The sequence below is a fragment of the Cnephaeus nilssonii genome (assembly GCF_951640355.1).
Source record: "Cnephaeus nilssonii genome assembly, chromosome: 23".
Classification (NCBI taxonomy): Eukaryota; Metazoa; Chordata; class Mammalia; order Chiroptera; family Vespertilionidae; genus Cnephaeus; species Cnephaeus nilssonii.
The window spans coordinates 3,987,627-4,006,489 of record NC_137094.1 but is presented as its reverse complement, the minus strand read 5'-3'; the positions used below and the strand labels follow the sequence as shown (position 1 = coordinate 4,006,489).

The window sequence follows — 18,863 nt, the reverse complement described above, 5'->3', positions numbered from 1 at the left end:
GAGAATGCTTTTAATATTTAAACATTGAATACTGACCTTTGTATTGGAATGGAGAGAAATGTGTTGTATAGGTTAAGAAAGTATCTGTTTTTATTTTCTTGGTCAGTCTAGGTAAAGGTTTGTCAATTTTTTCTTTTTTTCTTTAATTCTCACCTGAGGATATGCTTTCATTGATTTCAAGAGAGAGTGGGAAAGAGGGAGGGAGAGAGACAGAGAGAGAAAGAGAGAAAGGGAAACATCGATGCATAGCAACCTGACCTGGGTATGTGCCCTGACTGGGAATGGAACCTGTGACCCTTGGTGCATGGGACAATGCTCCAACCAACCAAGCCACACTGGCCAGGGCTGTCAGTTCATTTTATGTTATTGATTTGAGAGAGGGAAACAGGGATTTGTTGTTCCACTTATTGATGCATTCATTGGTTGCTTCTTGTATGTGCCCTGACTGGGGATCAAACTCTCAACCTCAGTGTAGGAGAATGCTCTGATCAGCTGAGCTACCTAGCCAGGATAAGGTTTGTCAATTTTGTTGATCTTTTCAAAGAACTTTTGGTTTCATCAAAATTTTTTTCTATTGTTTTTCTGTTTTTTATTTCATTTATTTCAGTTCTAATCTTGATTATTTTTTTCTTCTGCTTGCTTTGGGTATTATTTGTTCTTTTCTAGTTTCTTAAAGTGGAAAGGTAGGTTGTATATTTGAGATCTTTCTTCCTTTCTAGTATAGGCATTTACCCTATAGATTTTCCTCCAAGCATTACTTTAGGTGTATCATTTAACTTTTAGCTTATTGTATTTTTTCAGTGGTTTCCTCTATTTCTGTTCTATTAAGAATTATTTTAATGGATATTGAATTTTGTCAATGTCTTTAACATCAGTGAAGGTGATCATAAGAGTTTTATTGTTTTGATTTATTAATAATGGCAAGTTATATTAACAGTTTTTTAATACTGGACTCTCCTTGCATTTTGTTTTGTGTGTTTATTTATAATCCTTGCATTTTTGACATAAATTTCAGTTGGTTGTGCTGTGTTCTTTTGATGTTCTGATGGTGTTTATCTGGTAACATTCTTTTTTTAAAGCTTTTTAAAAATTGAGATATAATGACATAAATATTATATTACTTTCAGGTGTACAATATAATGATTGATATTTGTATATATTGCAAAATCATCGCCATAATAAGTCTGGTTAACATTTGTCACCACAGTAACAAATATTTTTTCTTATTATGAGACCTTTTAAAATCTCTTAGCAACTTTTAAACATGCAATACTGTATTAACGATAGTCATCATACTTGTGTCCCGTCCCTGTGACTGACTAATTTTGTAACTGGAAGTTTCTACCTTTTGACCTATTTGGCCCATTTCCCACTTCCTACCTCTGGCAACCAATCTGTTCTCTGTATCTTTGAATTTGGACTTGTTTTTGTTTGGTTGGTTTAGATTATACATATAAGTGAGATCATATGGTATTTGTCTTTCTCTGTCTGATATATTTCACTTAACATAATGCTCTCAAAGTCCATCCATGCTGCCACAAATAGCAAGATTTCGTTCTTTTTTATAGCTGAATAATATTCCAGTGTGTGTGTGTGTGTGTGTGTGTGTGTGTGTGTGTGTGTGTGTATCTGTGTAGCATATTTTCTTTATTCTTTTATCCATTGATGGACACTTAGGTTGCTTCCTTGTCTTGGCTATTGTAAGTAATACTACAGTGAACATGGGAGTATATCTTTTCTTTTTATTATTAAATTTATTGGGGTGACATTGCTTAATAAAAAGGGGGTATATATCTTTTCAAGTAGTGTTTCATTTTCGTCTGATAAATGGCCAGCAATGGAATTGCTAGATCATACAGTAGTTCTGTTACTATTTGAGGAACCTCCATATTGTTTTCCATAGTGGCTGCACCAATTTACGTTCCCACCAATGGTGCACAATGGTTCCCTTTTCTCCATATCCTCACCAACACTTTCTATTTATTTAACAATAACCGTTCTAACAGGTGTAAGGTGAGATTTCATTGTGCTTTATTTTACATATATATTTTTATTGATTTCAGAGAGGAAGGGAGAGAGAGATAGAAACATCAATGATGAGAGAGAATCATCAATTGGCTGCCTCCTGCACACCCCCTACTGGGATAGAGCCCACAACCTGGGCATGTGCCCTTGACTGGAATTGAACCCAGGACCCTTCAGTCGAAGGCCGATGCTCTATCCACTGAGCCAAACCAGCTGGGCTCATTGTGCTTTTGGTTTGTATTTCCCTGATGGTTAGTGATGTGGAGCATCTTTTCGGGTACCTGTCAGCCATCCATATGTCTTTGGAAAAATGTCTATGTAGATCCTATGCTCATTTAAAATATATATATATATATATATATATATATATATATATATATATATATATATATATATTTTATTGATTTTTTCCAGAGAGAAAGGGAGAGGGCTAGAGAGTTAGAAACATCGATGAGAGAGAAACATTGATCAGCTGCCTCCTGCACACTCCCTACTGGGTATGTGCCCACAGCCAGGGTACATGCCTTTGCCTGGAATCGAATCTGAGACCCTTGAGTCCACAGACCGATGCTCTATCCACAGAGCCAAACCTGTTAGGGCCTGTGCCCATTTTTTAATTGATTGCTAGTTTTTTTGCTGTTGAGTTTTAGAAGTTCTTTTTTTTTTTTTTAATTTAAGTATGCTTTTATTGATTTCAGAGAATAAGGGAGAGGGAATGAGATAGAAACATCAATGATGAGAGAGAATCGTTGATCGGTGGCCTCCTGCACACATCCTACTGGGGATGGAGCCTGCAACCTGGGCATGTGCCCTGACTGGGAATTGAATGCTGACCTGATTCATGGGACTACGCTCAACCAACTGAGCCATACCGGCTGGGCTCAATGCCTTTGCTTTTGATGTCAAACCCAAAAAGTCATCACTTAGACCAGTGGTTCTCAACCTTTCTAACGCCGCAACCCTTTAATACAGTTCCTCATGTAGTGGTGACCCCCAACCATAAAATTATTTTCGTTGCTACTTCATAACTGTAATTTTGCTACTGTTATGAATCGTAATGTAAATATCTGTTTTCCGATGGTCTTAGGTGACCCTGCTAGCGGTTCTCAACCTCTGGGTCGCAACTGCTGCTGTAGAGCCCTGGTTTAATAAGAATTAAATAGATTTAATAAGAATTAAATCCAATTTAATAGCATTGGCGCCCTGGTTTAATAAGAATTCACTGGAAACCATCTGGGCCTCGTGCTTGCTTGTATGTTTTCTCTCTGACACTCAAGAGTGGCAGAGTTCTCTTACGGGGCTTTTCTGGCCCGAGAACTCTAGGAATATTGCTCACCAGCGTCTTTTTCCTGCTTGCCTTAATTGAAATTGTACTGCAGTGCAAACATATTGGGGACACATAGTTCACCTTCTTTGTCAGAATGTTATGAAACCAGTGGCTTTAATTAACTTTGTTAGAATTAATTAGAATGCTTATTAAATAATAACAAAAATTTCATGTTGGATATTGTTGAGTCTTTTTGAGTACTTAACTACAATCTACCTTTTTACAAATGTATTCAATGTTATAGATGCTCATTTTTACTTAATGGAAATGTAATTGATCTCTGTTTCTTGATTGTATAGAAATTTACAGCAACCATGTCAACACCAGATAAGAAAGCCTCACAAAAGATTGGTTTTCGATTACGTAACCTACTCAAGCTTCCCAAAGCACATAAATGGTGCATATACGAGTGGTTCTACTCGAACATAGATAAGTGAGTATCATGAACTAGATCCTGAGTATTACTGGGACCAAAAATTTAAGTGTTTCAAACGCTATAAGCTATGACCTTTTCTGTAGGTCCATTTTGATCCTATTTTGTCCTGAATTCCTTTTTCTATTCTTTATTCTGGTTTGATTCGTTTCCATTTCTCATAGTTTTCATCCCCTTTTTCTCTTTTGGGGAAGAAGTTATTATACATTTTAGTGTAAAATAAAATGAAAGTATAATTTTTATATTATAATTTATAAAGACTGACACAAAGAACTATTATTTGCAATGAATGGGACTTGTTTTATAAATCCTCAGATTTTAAGTGCTAGTATAATAGTAGAGAAATAGTTGATTCAATAAGATTTTTAGACATATAGTCTTTCTTACTTGGCAGTACTTATGCACTTTAGTTACACATAAATGTTTAAGTAAAACATTAAGAAATTTGGGTGAAATCTGTTCAATAACAGAATTTACTGATGATTTCTCATCCATCACATTCTGTTCCCTGCCAGTTACTGGTGGTGCTTTGCTGGCTACTTACCTTTACTTCTACTTTCCGAGCCAGTTGCCTACTCTGCATCCGGTGAATCTCATGAATGTTCATATTTAAGCCCAAGACCTTTTTAAAAAATATATTTTTTTATTGATTTTTAGAGAGAGAGGAAGGAAGAGGGTGAGAGAAGAAGAAACATTGATGTGAGGAGAACCATCAGTTAGCTGCCTCCTGCATGCCACCTACTGGGGATCAGGCCCGCAAACCCAGGCATGTGCCCAGACTGGGAATCGAACTAGCAACCTTTTGGTGCACAGTACAACACCCAACCAACTGAGCCACACCGGCCAAGGCCCAAGACCTTCGCGTACTATTGCTGGTTCTTGATTGCCCAAACCCATGAATAGAATTATTTTTGTCCACAGATTTTCCATAGGTATATAAGCAGGCTCTGAGGGTGTCGGAGTGTGATCTGAGTTCTTGAATTCCATTCTAACTTTCTGGAGTGCTCCAGTTTTCTAAAACTGATTTATTCTCAAAGTGGACTCCTTGATGATGGTGTTACTTTTGGGACAGACACTTTGTAGCTAACATTGCTTATCCTCGCCAGGTGCTATGCCAGAGCCAGGGTAGCCTCGAGGATATACTCCTGTCGGACATTTCACAACATCAGTGTCTCCTGGGCCTCTGAGCACAGGCAGTAGTTCCTGAGTAACTCTTACACATTATTTGTTCCACGAAAGTCAAGAATTTAATGTAGTTTTAGCCCTTTGAATGTGTATCTGATGTGTATATATTTTGTGTAAAAGTTTGCATTTTGTGATTAGTTTGATGTTGAAAATTGAAATGCATATTTAAATTTTTGTCTCTTAAGTGACACATTGTGTGTGTATTAACCATTAAAATACCATTTCTATTTTGTAGACCGCTCTTTGAAGGTGATAATGATTTCTGTGTATGTCTAAAGGAATCTTTTCCTAATTTGAAAACAAGAAAGTTAACAAGAGTGGAATGGGGAAAAATCAGACGGCTAATGGGAAAACCACGGAGGTAATAATGTTTTGTTTAAAGTAAAATCAATATGTTGGGAGTGTCATTACTGCATTGATTTAGGTTTACAACAAAATTGAGAGGAAGGTGTAGAGATTTCCCATATACCCCCTTGTCTCCGCACAGGCATAGCCTTCACAGTGATCAACAACCTCCAACACAGGGGTACATGTATGACAATTGGTGAACCTACATCAACACATCATAACCAAAGTCCATAGTTTACATTAGGGTTCATTCTTGGTGGTGTACATTCTATGGGTTTTGAGGAATATATAAGGACATACATCATTATCATCATACAGAGTAGAGTCACTGCCCTAAAAATCCTCTGCTGCACCTATCCGTCCCTCCCCTCCATCCAGCTCCTGGCGGCCACTGACCTTATCATCGCCCTAGTTTTGCATTTTCAGAATGTCTTGTATGGGGATTGTAGAGTATGTAGCCTTTTCAGACTGGCTTCTTTCACTTAGTAACTCATGGCTTGGTAGCACATTCTTTTTGGCCGTGAATAATATTTCGTTATCTAGATGTATACCATTCACTGCTGAAGGGCACCTCATTGCTCCAAGTTTTGATGATTAGGAAAAAAGCTGCTATAACCATCCATGTGCAGATTTTGGTGTGGACCTAAGTTTTCAGCTCATTTGTGTAAATACCAGGGACTGTGGTTGCTGGATCATATGGTCAGAGTATGTTTAGTTCTATAAGAAACAAATGAATTGTCTTCCAAAGTGGCTGCACCATTTTGCTTTCCCACCAGCAGTGAATGAGAGTCGTGCCGCTCCGTAGCCTGGCCAGCATTGGTGCCAGTGTGTGGACTTTGGCGTTCTAATAGGTGTGTAGTGGCATCTCGTCTCATTTGCATTTCCCTGATGACATATGATGTGGAACATCTTTTCATATGTTTATTTGCCATCCATATTTCTTCTTTGGTGATATTTGTTTTCTTAAAAGTTTAAACATACACTGGCCATGTAACCCAACCATTCACGTAAGAGAAATGAAAGTATATGTTTATATATAAAAACCTATACACAAATGTTTGTATCAACTTTGTTGTAATAGCCCCAAACTGGAAACAACCCAAACATGCACCAACAGGTGAATAGATAAATTGTGATGCATCCATAGAATACTGTTTTACAGTAAAAAGGAATGAACCACTCATGCATGACAACATGGATGAATCTTAGAATAACTATGCTGAGTGAAACAAGTCTGACAGAAGAGTACATACTAGATGATTCCATTTATGTAAAACTTTAGAAGATAGAAATGATAATGATGGAAAGCACTCAGTGATTGCTTGGGAAGTGGGGGTATGGAAGTAGGAGGAGTGCAAAATAAGGATAATGAAGTGGCACAAGGAAGCTTAATGGTAACCAGTGTCTTCATACTGTATTATCTTGACTGTGATGATGGTCTTATGGATGTATATTTTGTGGCATGAAATCTATGTTTAAATACCTTTAGTTCTTCATAGAATTTGAAAATATAAGTAAGACAGGCCCTAAAGATAAGAGTAAATTTAGTATTCATACTTCAAGGCAGGAAGAATGAGTAAACGTTTACACGGGCACGTCTAATTTTTAATTCCTGTATTAGTAGGCTCACTGGGTGACAGGGAAAATGTCATGCTCTTCTTAATAGAATATTAAAATTGAACTTTTTCCTTAAGAGAAGACCTGGGATCCAGCTACAGTTTTGTCAAAGTATGTGAACATATTCTTCTGCTTTGTAGGAAGGAATAATCTAGAGTTACTTATATATCTTTGAGTCTTGCAAGGCCCTGTTTTTAATAAGATGTTTGAAAAGAAATTATTCTATGAACCCATTTTAAATACAGTACTCAAGAATGAGGGTAAGGAAGAGAACAATGAGATGAATGGCCTGGTTTAAGCTTTTGTGTAGGGTAGTTGTTTTATATTATTTTTGTAATTTATTCTAGATGTTCTTCTGCATTTTTTGAGGAGGAAAGATCAGCATTAAAGCAGAAACGGCAGAAAATCCGGCTCTTGCAACAAAGGAAAGTTGCGGACCTTTCCCAGTTCAAAGATCTCCCAGATGAGATTCCTCTGCCCCTGGTTATTGGCACCAAAGTTACAGGTTAGTAAACACAAGCTTACTAATATTTTGACTTTTAATTTTTCTCCAAAATAAACTCCATTAGAGAAATGACTTTTAAATTTAGAAAGCTTAAACTATAGTTCTAAAGCAATATACTATAGAGATGACTGTTTCTTCATCTGTGAATTGTTTAAATTTCAAAATTAAAATTTTTTTTTTCCTTTTTTAAAGCAGTCTTTTCTGTGTAGTCTACAAACACCATTGTTCTTATGATCCTTGGGTCTAGATATAGTCCATTTCTAATCTATAATGAGAAAAGCGTAATATGCTAATTAGACTGGACAGCCGGATGTCCTTCTGGACGACCTTTTGGACCACCACGCTATGACACCCACTGGCGCCAGGCCAGCCAAGGCAGGTGCGATGCGATTGGTCGAGGGCCCGGCCATCGCCCCATGATCACCCTGCAGAGGGAGGCGCAGGTGGGCGGGGCCTCCCTTTGTGGGGTGCAGTTTGAATGCATGATCACCCTGCAGAGGGAGACCCAGGCCACCGGCCGGCGGGGCAATAGGTCAGTTGGGGGGCTCCACAATCACCCCAAAGAGGGAGACCCAGGCCACTGGCAGGCTGGGCAATCAGTCAATTGGGGGGCTCCACAATCACCCCAAAGAGGGAGGCCCAGGCCACTGACCGGCGGGCTGTGGCTGGTGGGCGGGGCCTCCCTCTGCGGGGGGGGGGGGGGGGGGGGGGGCGCGATCAATTGCCCAAGGAGGGAGGCCCAGGCTACCCCACGGCAGCACAACAGTGGGTGGGTGGGGCTTCCCTCTGCGGGGGTGACTCATCACGGAGCTCCGGCCAGGTGGGCAAGGGCCTACCTCTTTGGGGGCAATCCATCACAGAGCCCTGGCTGGGTGGGCAGGGCCTACCTTTTTGGGGTGATCAATTCGGGGGGGCTCCCGGACTGTGAGAAGGCACAGGCTGGGCTGAGGGCCCCCCCCACCCGCATGAATTTCATGCAACAGGCCTCTAGTGATTTAATTAAACTAAATTATTCACTATGTAGTTTGCTCAAAATTTTGTAAGGGTATAAATTTTGTCAATTTATAGATGTGATTCTGTATATTCTTCAGTTATAACAGGGAGGGAAAGTACTGCCAAAACCAAGTTTAGATTAATCTTCAAGAATTTGGTAAACTAAAATCACAACTTATGTAGTACAAGAAATAGCAAGGTGATAAGTGAGTGGGTGGGTTAGTAATTGAGAAATGTCTGGACTAATCAGGAGCTGTTTTCTGGGGGAAAGGAAGCCTAAGCTTTTACTTTTTGCCAGACTCTCTTAGGTATTCCCACCATCCACGTCGTTTTCCAGTTAGCCCAGGACTCACTGGAGCGCTTACTTCAGCCCTTTAGTGGCTCTCTCGTGTCCAGGATCTCTGTTAAATGTCTAGCTATCCTGCTGCTCATGTCAGCCAGGACTACCCCTGGGCTTACAGAAGCTGTGGGTTTTCTTATTCTTTCCTGATTTAATTCATCACTTTTCACTGGCAGAGTCACAGGTTTTTACCTATTGGTCCACATCGACTCGACTCCCTATGGCAGTGGTCGGCAAACTGCGGCGAGCCGCAGTTTGCCGACCACTGTCATATACTACCATTTACCTCTTTGCACACAATATGCCACAATTGCCTAATCCTCACAGCTTCCAACTACACGGTAACATTTAGTCACCAGTGGTCGGCAAACTCAGTAGTCAACAGAGCGGCAGTTTGCCGACCACTGCCCTATGGCAACAGCACTGCTGGTTTCCATGAGCAGCCATCGCATGAGGAAAGCCATTTTCACCACCCGTTGGTGGGGGGTGGGATGTGCATAGCCTCCTGCACAAAGGCCACTGACTGCCAGACATTACTGAAGCTGTTACCGTTTTCACACTGAACGTTTCCTCGTTGCTTTTGCATTTGACCCATTTCCACTTCACTGAAATGCTTGCGTGTACAGGTTTATGCTTGTTTTGTGGAGAAGAGTCATCAACCTCGTCATGCGTCATACTGGGAGTCCTTTTCTGTATTTATGCTTGCTTATTCAACTTTATTTATTACTCATATCTCCTATATACATGTGGCTTTTCCCTTCATTGATCTGTCGAAGACTGCGACTAGTTTAGGCTCCTGTAATTGTGTTTTTTTTTTAAAATCAATCGATTCTTTTAAACAGTCTTACATTGAATATGTTCTGTTAAAGTGATATTGTGTATTGTACTTTTTTGTCCATATGCAATATGTCACTTTGCCTAGTTTTTAAAAAAATATATTTTTATTGATTTTAGAGAGGAAGGGAGAGGGAGAGAGAGAGATAGAAACATCAATGATGAGAGAGAATCATTGATTGACTGCCTCCTGCACGTCCCCCACTGGGGATCGAGCCCACAACCTAGGCATATGCCCCGATCGGGAATCGAACTGTGACCTCCTGGTTCATAGGTCGACGATCAACTACTGAGCCACGCTGGCCGGGCTCACTTTGCCTTCCATGCCATTCTTCTATTTTTCACTCAAAAGAATATGAGTGAAAAATGGTTGTTTCCTTGGATTTTCCTGATGTCATTTCAGATTGGATTTAAATAATAGTGACACAAAAATGCATCTGTGTGAGGGGTCCCCGAGACTGCCCCCGAGCTGGTGATTCACTAGAAAGAGTCAGAGTGCTCAGCACGCAGGGTCTTGGCTTATCGCAGAGAAGGGTACAAAGCCAGGTTCCCGAAGGGGCAGGTGCATCGGGCAAGTCCAGAGGAAACGGGTGCCAGCTTCCAAGAGCCCCTTCCGTGGTGTCACCCAGGACCCGCCTAGTCCCTCCAACAACAGGTCGTAACGGCACGTGAGGCACTCGTTAGAGTCAGTGCCCAGGTTTGATGGGGGCTGGTCACGTGGGTGCTCTTGCATAGTACACACTGGAATTCCAGACTCCCAAAGGAAAGCGAGTGTTCAGCACAAACCACATCGTGTTTACAAACGTCCTAGGCACAGGAAACCACCTTTATTAGTACAGGAACACTCTTGAAATTCAAGTTGGTGGATGCCAATCTTGCAGTCAGGCCTTTCCAAGGATAGCAGTCTCAGGCCTAGAATATTCTTCACAGCATCCCTGTCTTTTTTTCTTTTTCTTTTTTTTAAAGTTGAACTCTACCTGTTGTTTCATTCATTAGTATAATAACCAAAGTTCTTTTGTTGACTTTTCTTTTTTCAATTCAGAGTTTAAAGCCGTGATTTTTAAAATCTTTTGTTTTTAGGTTGGTAGATATGTGATTTCATTCATATATCAAAATAGGGATCATCATTTATAGTTTGTTTCAAACATTTTTTGTTGTTTCTTTAAACTGAAAAAAAATGCGTAAATTTTTTTGAAACTATAACTGACAACAATACTGTTCTTTCTACGTTTCAAATTACATGCTTGGAGCAGTTTTAGATTTGACAGTTCTTTGTATCTTCCAAACATAATGCCTTTTTTGGTTCTTTTCTCAGCACGATTACGTGGTGTTCATGATGGTCTGTTCACTGGGCAGATAGATGCTGTGGATACTTGTAATGCTACTTACAGAGTAACTTTCGATAGGACAGGGCTGGGAACCCATACTATCCCTGACTATGAAGTTCTTGTGAGTATTTCATAATAGATTTGTATATTATGCATATTAAGTATGTTATGTAGAATTTTCTTAGAGATTGTGCTGTATGATATAACCAAGATTTCAGGTCACTGAGGAAAAGATCCTTAGGGTTCCAAGCCCAGCCTATGGGACCCCTGGGACAGAACTATACTTAAGCATTCCACATTATTGAGAATCTGCCATTTCTGTATCATACCTTAACCACATAGCACTTTAGTGTAACAGAACTCGTCACTTCTGACTAGAATAAGCTCTACAACACTTTTGTTTTCAGCTGTTTTGTTATAGTCCTCTTGCAAAATGATTTTTAAAGTCTGATGTAACAATTTTCACTTTAAAATTTGTTCTCCTGTTTATCCCCAGCATTATAGAGGGCAGGTGTTAGTTACTCCCACTTTGTGCATGATTACACTGAGACATTAGTAACTACAGATCACTGTAAGTAATTTAGTCAACGCTCTAGAGCTGGTTTCCTGATGGGCTGAGAGTAGAATTCAGATCTTTTGAGTTTCTGATACAGTCCACTAAACTACTGGGCCATTATTTCATGATCATACCTGGTTTAATCATGTCATGAAAATGATACACCTTTCTAATAAGTTAAAATAATTTTAACTAATAAATCTCTTCAATCTAACAAAGCTTTTAAAAATGAATAATGAACTTTAAAAAAATTTTATTGATTGATTTGAGAAAGAGAGAAACAATTTGTTGTTCCATTTATTTATGCATTCATTGGTGGTTTCTTATATGTGCCCTGACTAGAGATTGAACCTGCAACCTTGGTGTATCAGGACAACACTCTAATCAACTGAGCTCTACTTGGCCAGGGCTCAGTAATGAACTTTCTTTTTTTTAATCCTCACCCAAGGATGTGCTTTTATTGATTTTTAGAGAGGGGGCGGGCATCAGTTAGCTGCCTCCCCTATGCACCCCAACCAGGGATTGAACCTGCAACCTAGATATGTGCCCTGATCGGGAATCGAACCCATGCCCTTTTGGTATGTGGGACGATGCTCAACCAACTGAGCCACACCAGCCAGGGCAATAATGAACTTTTTATAACAAAACTGGTGCCCCAGTGCACAGATTTGTGCACATTGAAAGGAAATTAATTAGAAGGTGGCCGGCGGGGTGGGACTGGGCTAGTCAGGCTGGACTCGCCCTGAGCCAACCTCCCGAGGTCCCTCCCGGGCCGGCTGCACCTGGGGCAGCGCCGTGGCTCAAAGGGCGGCGCCTGCGGCAGGTGGGGTCCCTTGGCCTGGCCTGCGGGGATTGGGCTGAAACGGGCCCTCTGACATCCCCTGAGGGGTCCCGGTTTGCGACAGGGCATTTCTCAGGTAACGCACCCCAGAATTGGGCTCCCTCCTCACTGGTTCTGGGGTGCGTCACCTGAGAACTGCCGCTGCCAAGTCACCGCAGCTTGTCAGTTCCTGCATTGAGCATCTGCCCCCGGTGGTCAGTGCGCATCAGACCTACTTGGCCGGTCGGACGGTTGCTTAGCCTTTTATATATAGATTGTTTGCCTCTAAGCATCTTGGAAATTAAATTGTTAGCCTTTAGCCTCCCTTTTAAAAAATTTCTTTGTTTAATTTGACTTTTAAGGTTTATGAGCCTACAATTAAAAATCAAAATTTCTGCCCTAGCTGGTTTGGTTCTGTGGTTAGAGTATTGGCCTGTGGACTGAAGGGTTGCGGGTTCGATTTCAGTCAAGGGCATGTACCTTAGTTGCAGGCTCGATCCCTGGCCCTTAGGCATGTACAGGATGTAACCTACCGATGTCTCTCTCTCACATCAATGTTTTTCTCTCTCACTCTCCCCCCCTCCCTTACACTTCTTTAAGAATCAATGGATAAAATACTCTCAGGTGAGGATTAACAACAAAAACAAAATAAATAGCCCTAACCGGTTTGGCTAAGTGGATAGAACGCCGGCCTGCGGACTGAAAGGTCCCAGGTTCGATTCCGGTCAAGGGCATGTACCTTGGTTGCAGGCACATCCCCAGTAGGGGGTATGCAGAAGTCAGCTGATCGATGTTTCTTTCTCATCGATGTTTCTAACTCTCTATCCCTCTCCCTTCCTCTCTGTAAAAAATCAATAAAATATATTTAAAAAAACAAACAAAATAAATAAAAATTTCTTTATCTCCTTAGCGCAAAAATAGAAGAATCTTCCTTTTCTGATATGTACTTTTTAAAAAGTATGACTATTTATTGTGAGGGTTTCCTTATCCAACGTAATTTTTAGAGAGGACAAATAAGAGAGAATGAAAATTTGGACTAACTATAGAGGAAAGTATACCAACCATAAGTTTTCTCATTGAAGGATGAAATCTTTCAACCTTCCTTTCCAATAAAGGAAAATTGTTTCTGCTTCATTAATGTAATTTCCTTTATGACAACTATTTTTCTCTGGCCAGAGAGTTCACTTTAATTGCAGTAGGTAACATTTAGATGGTCTTTAACACACAGGCAGCATCTTTGATCCTCTGTTTTGGTCTTTTGGTCTTTTTATTTTCTTAATTCTTCTAGTTTTGTGGGTTCACTGTCTTGGTAGCCAAGTAGTATTTTCATACTCTGACTTAAGTTCTAGCCCTTTGATCTTTGTAGGATAATATATTCTCTGAAATACTTTTTTATTTCTGCATGAGTGTATATCATGCAGAAAGATAATGTGTATGAGACTAAAATGATTGGCAAACTTCTACAAGTCTACGGACTTTTCTCTTTTCCCATAGAGTAATGAGCCTCACGAGACAATGCCCATTGCTGCCTTTGGACAAAAACAGCGGCCTTCTCGGTTTTTTATGACTCCACCACGGTTGCATTATCCTCCTCTTCTCCCAGCGCCCACTACGGTAACGTTTTTAAAATGTCATCAGTAATTTAAATGATTATTATCAATGTTTATGAAATATACATCTATTACAGCAACCTCAGGAGAGGCCCACATTATTTTGAGTTGTCAGATTTTAAATAAAATAAGTAAACAGTTGCTTCAACTGGAAATATTTTTTTGGACTTTTTTTTTTTTTTAAGACTTTTTAATACAATATCAAATATATGAGAATTTACTCTTTATCTAAATACTAGTGGCCTGGTGCATAAATTCGTGCATATTGAAAGGAAATTAATTAGAAGAAATATTTTAATATCTCTATTCACCCTTTCTCTATAATAGAAGTGTCAACCAAATTCATGATTGACAATAACAGATCGAAACACACATGTGCGATTGGCATCAGCGAGAGCTTTATATGTATCATGCATACGCGAGTCAACTTAGCCTTTTATAGATAGAGAACAAACTTGCTTAATTAGACCTGCTTTCTGATTTAGCTAAACTTTTTCCAGCCCCGTGAAGCACCCCAACTTCTCTTTCAGGTAATTGTCAGCAACATAGCACTAAATATCAACATGAAGCAGATTTTTATTGTAGATCACACAGGGAGAACAAAGGGTAAAATATTTCACTGCAGCAGTGTTTGACTATATTCTGCGCAGTGAGAAAACCTGAAGTCATTTTCAAGGTCCACCATTTTTTCTTTTCAGTCGGGTCAAGTTTATAAGCTTTCAAATCTCCGTTTTCTGGCTAATGAAAAGAAAATAGGATTCCATCGAGTCTCCTATCTACCTACTCCAGGACTTCTGTCAGGATCAAATGAGATGAGGCATGGGAAAGCGCTTCACAGACATTTGGTTAAAGTGTAGTGTGTTCCTGGAACTCCAAGGAGGCTAGTCGCTAGGGAGAGGAAGCCGGGTGTTGCTACATGACGTCATTACCCGGCACCCACAGCGACCGTTCCTGGACTGGGCTGGGCTGTGGGCTGCATTTTGCGCCATGGGTTTCAGCAGCATCGGCTGTGATTTGGTGGGCTTTTGCTCCAGGGTGGTGGCGGGGCCAGTGTTCCACTTGGGGGAAACCGAGTCTGCGGTGCCGTTTCTCTGTGCGTGTCACAGCAGCTCCTGCATTGAGCATCTGCCCCCTGGTGGCCAGTGCACGTCATAGTGATTGGTCGGAAGGTGGGAAGGACACTTAGCATATTAGCCTTTTATATAGATAAAAGTGGTTAAATGATTCCTTTTTATTTCCGTAGGATAATGATCCTTTATTAGGACAGTCACCGTGGAGAAGTAAGATTTCAGGCTCTGATACTGAAACGTTGGGTGGTTTTCCAGTAGAATTCCTTATTCAAGTGGTAAGAATTTTCCTTAATATCTTGACTCTGTTAAAAAAACTCAGTGTCTTTTGTGTTATTGCAGTTGAAAGTTTTTCTAGGACCAAATATTTAAATTTTTTTATCATTGTATTGGTTTTAAGAACTTCATTATTTCCATCAAAGCTTAAAAATAAAAATTTATAACAGCCATAAAAGACTTAGAGGTCTTTTGGGGGGGGCTTTTATTGGGTTTGGTTCTTATCATTTTGTTACGTTAAGGACTCTCCCATTCTCGCCTCTCCTCTGTGAAACTTTGAGTGGTTAGCTGTTAATAACTTGGATAAGTATAAAGCTTTTATTTGGCTATCTCAATGCATCTTGCCAACTCAACAGTTATGATGTGTTGGCTAGCTTTTTGGTTAGGAAGAACTTTCTTTCTGAGACTAGAAATATTTATTCAAGTAAGATCTAAGCCTAAATTGAAATAAGTATAGAGTTATTATATAGAACAGTTTTCCCAAATAGCCTCTTAAGAATGTAATGAGACGTTTGTTTTGAAAATTAGGTTAAATACATTATTTCCTTTGAGTCATTGTTTAATAATATTTGATTTCTTTCTTTTTTGCCTTTTTTCAAAAGAAAAACTACTTTGGCTTAGGATAGTCTTTATAAATAAAAAAATTTGTATATACTGTATGTATATTATGTTATAAAACAGTGTTACCTTAAAATTCAGTGTTACCTTTTGCAATTCATTGTTACCCTTAAATTACTGATGTTATTTCAAGGAAAAGTCTTGTCATTTGTGTGCATGTGTTTAGCATTTTGTATTCCTCAATCATATGCTATTAAATTTCCTAACAATATAGAATCTTATTATGCCTTTGGCTTCAAAGGTGGAGAATATGTTTTTATATAAAAATTTTAAATTGTGAAAAGAACCAAAGCTTATGCTTTTCACAAATAGGATACTGTCCCCCCCCCCCCCCCCCCTTTTTTTTTTTAAGACATGCTTTCTTTAAATAGTGATAAAGCTAACATGTCATATTTAGGGAGAGAGAAATATCAACCAGCAGAGGGAGCCAGAAACAGCACTACTGCACTGCTTCTAAAGAATTGATACTTTCATTGATGCTTAGATGTTTGGTTTCAGTGCTTAATTTTTTTAACTTTAAAATCTATGTCTAAAACCTAGTTAAAACACTACTTTCATTAATATTTTAAGCTATCTGAGAGGTAAAAATAAGAGTCCTTTTATGTATTTGTCTTGTAATATGTAAGGTTTTATGAACTCAGGTTTACTCTTGTTAATATTAAATTTTGAAGTATATGAACATGTTTTTGTTCTTTTATTTCTAATATTTTTTCTTATGGCAAAATAAACAAGATTAAATTTTTTTACAAGTTTCATAATTCATAGTTTACAGTGAATGTTCTTTTTGAGGGAACTTTTTATTCCTGGGGTTTGGGATTTGGAGGAATCGAAAAAGACTGATCCACTTTTATTTATTTATTATTTAAGATTTTTGTTTTGTTTTGTTTTAGAGAGAAAGAAAGAGGGAGGGAGAGGGAGAGAGAAAGAAAACATCTATGTGAGAGCAGAACATCGATCAGTTGCCTTCCGTATTTGCCCTGAATGGGGGTCAAACCCACAGCTCAGGAATATGCCCTGACCGGGAATCGAACTGGCAACCTTTTGGTGCACTGGATAACAACCAACTGAGATGCTCAGCCAACTGAGCCACTCTGGCTGGGCCTGATCTGCTTTCTTGTAGAGTACTCAGTTTTGAAAAGCATTAAAAGGAAACAAAGTGATTTTCTATCAAGAACAAATAAGCAGTACAAAACTGAAACAAACTAGGGGAGAGAGACTGTGCCTTCATCCCATTTTTAATGCTTCTAACTCCCTAAAATCACACACATTTCCATAAAAACTCAGCAACTTAGAGGTGAAGGCAGACCAGTCCAGAGCTCTGGACCCACTGAGCAGTAAATAAAGGTCTGTATGAACACGTGTGTAACATACCTCATCAGTCCCTCTGCCAATGTTTAAGAATTTTTTATATCCATCTCTGTCCCATGTGTCTCGGTTGGTTGGAGCATTGTCCCGTGCACCAAGGGTCATAGGTTTGATTCCTGGTCAGGGCACATGCCCAGGTTGTGGGTTCGATCCCTGGTTGGGGCGTACATGGGAGGTATTCAATCTATGTTTCTCTCGCACTGATATTTCTCTATCCCTCTCCCTCTCTCTCTAAAATAATTTTTATATCAAAAATTTAAAGCACATAAAACAGACGGAATTGTTTAATGTACTTCTTTGTACCCATCATTGGCTGTAGCAGCTATCAACAACTCCTGGCTAATATCAATCAATACATTAAAAAACAAAAAAAACTCCTGACCCATACTGTTTCATCTTTACTCCCTTTTGTGTTATTTGGAAGCAAATACCAGATAGCATTTATCTGTCAATATTTCATTATGTGTCTCTAAAAGCTAAGGGCTCTTTTTATAAAAAGAAACACAACTATAATATTGTTACATCTAAAAAGTTAAAATATCTTACTAGTATCAGATATCCAGTCAGCATTTAAAATTTTCAGTTGTCCCTTAAATGTTAGATGCTCTGTTTCCCCATACAATTTATTTGTCCATAGAGTCTCCCAGAGTCTGTTTTTATTTATTTTTTATATCCGTCGAGGATATTTTTTTCATTCATTTTCCGAGAGTGGAAAGGAGGGGGAGAGAGAGAGAAACTTCAGTGTGAGAGGGACACATTGACTGGTTGCCTCCCCCATGCACCCCGCAAGGATGGAACACGCAACCCTTCCGTACACAGGCCAATGCTCTAACCACTGAGCAACGCCAGCACGGCTCCCACTGGATTTTGCTGGCTGAATCCTTGTGGTATCTTTCAACATGATCTGTCTTTTGCGTTTCCTGAAAATTGCTTATTGGATATAGAGTTTTGATTGGATTTGGGGTTTTTATTGGGTTGGTTTACTTGTTTTATGTGACTACTTCTGTAGGTAGTTACGTATTCTGATAGGAAACTCATACTATTTTATCTCTTTTTAAATATAATGTTAGCTGGTACTGTTTATCAATGCCCAGATCCACCATTCATTAGGATGGTAAAATGGTGCTATTCTCATTCCATTATTTCTTCTTCAGTTATTAGTTGAAAGAGTTCTATAAAGAAAAATTTCCCCTAATCTATTATTTGGTTACCTAATGGTATAGTTTATATAGGAAAGGCAGGATAGATGCTTGATTTTTCTTTTCCCCCATTTTATAAAATAATGTGTTTAGTCACTAGCATTCTTTAACAGTGGTTATTTTTTTAAAGTATTAATATGAACGCATGGATTTTAACACATTTGTGCTTTAATCCCTTGCAGTTATCATTCTTGGTGGTTCACCAATTGTCCCATTTTGGGTTAGTGAAAGCTTTTTCAGGTGGACTCTGTAGTCCTTTTGACGTGTCCTAGTTGCAGTGGATTTTAAATAATGTTTTCCTGTCAGCCATTCAGATTTATAAAATAAAACTAGAGGCCCAGTGCATGAAATTCGTGCATGGGAGGGGGGCCCTCAGCCCGGCCTGCGTCCTCTCCCAATCCGGGACCCCTCGGGTAG

The 18,863-nt window shown here is 39.3% G+C and overlaps 1 protein-coding gene across 7 annotated transcripts in view; it reads left to right on the top strand.

Moving 5' to 3' along the window:
- Positions 1-18,863, top strand: part of LIN9 (lin-9 DREAM MuvB core complex component) — a 51,208-nt gene that overhangs the window by 17,122 nt on the left and 15,223 nt on the right. For all 7 annotated transcript variants that reach the window (XM_079763417.1, XM_079763422.1, XM_079763418.1 and 4 more), the window contains 6 exons: positions 3,652-3,785; positions 5,206-5,331; positions 7,283-7,440; positions 10,923-11,056; positions 13,806-13,925; positions 15,165-15,266. In XM_079763417.1, coding sequence (XP_079619543.1) covers positions 3,652-3,785; positions 5,206-5,331; positions 7,283-7,440; positions 10,923-11,056; positions 13,806-13,925; positions 15,165-15,266 — 774 coding nt within the window. The remainder of the gene's footprint in view (positions 1-3,651; positions 3,786-5,205; positions 5,332-7,282; positions 7,441-10,922; positions 11,057-13,805; positions 13,926-15,164; positions 15,267-18,863) is intronic.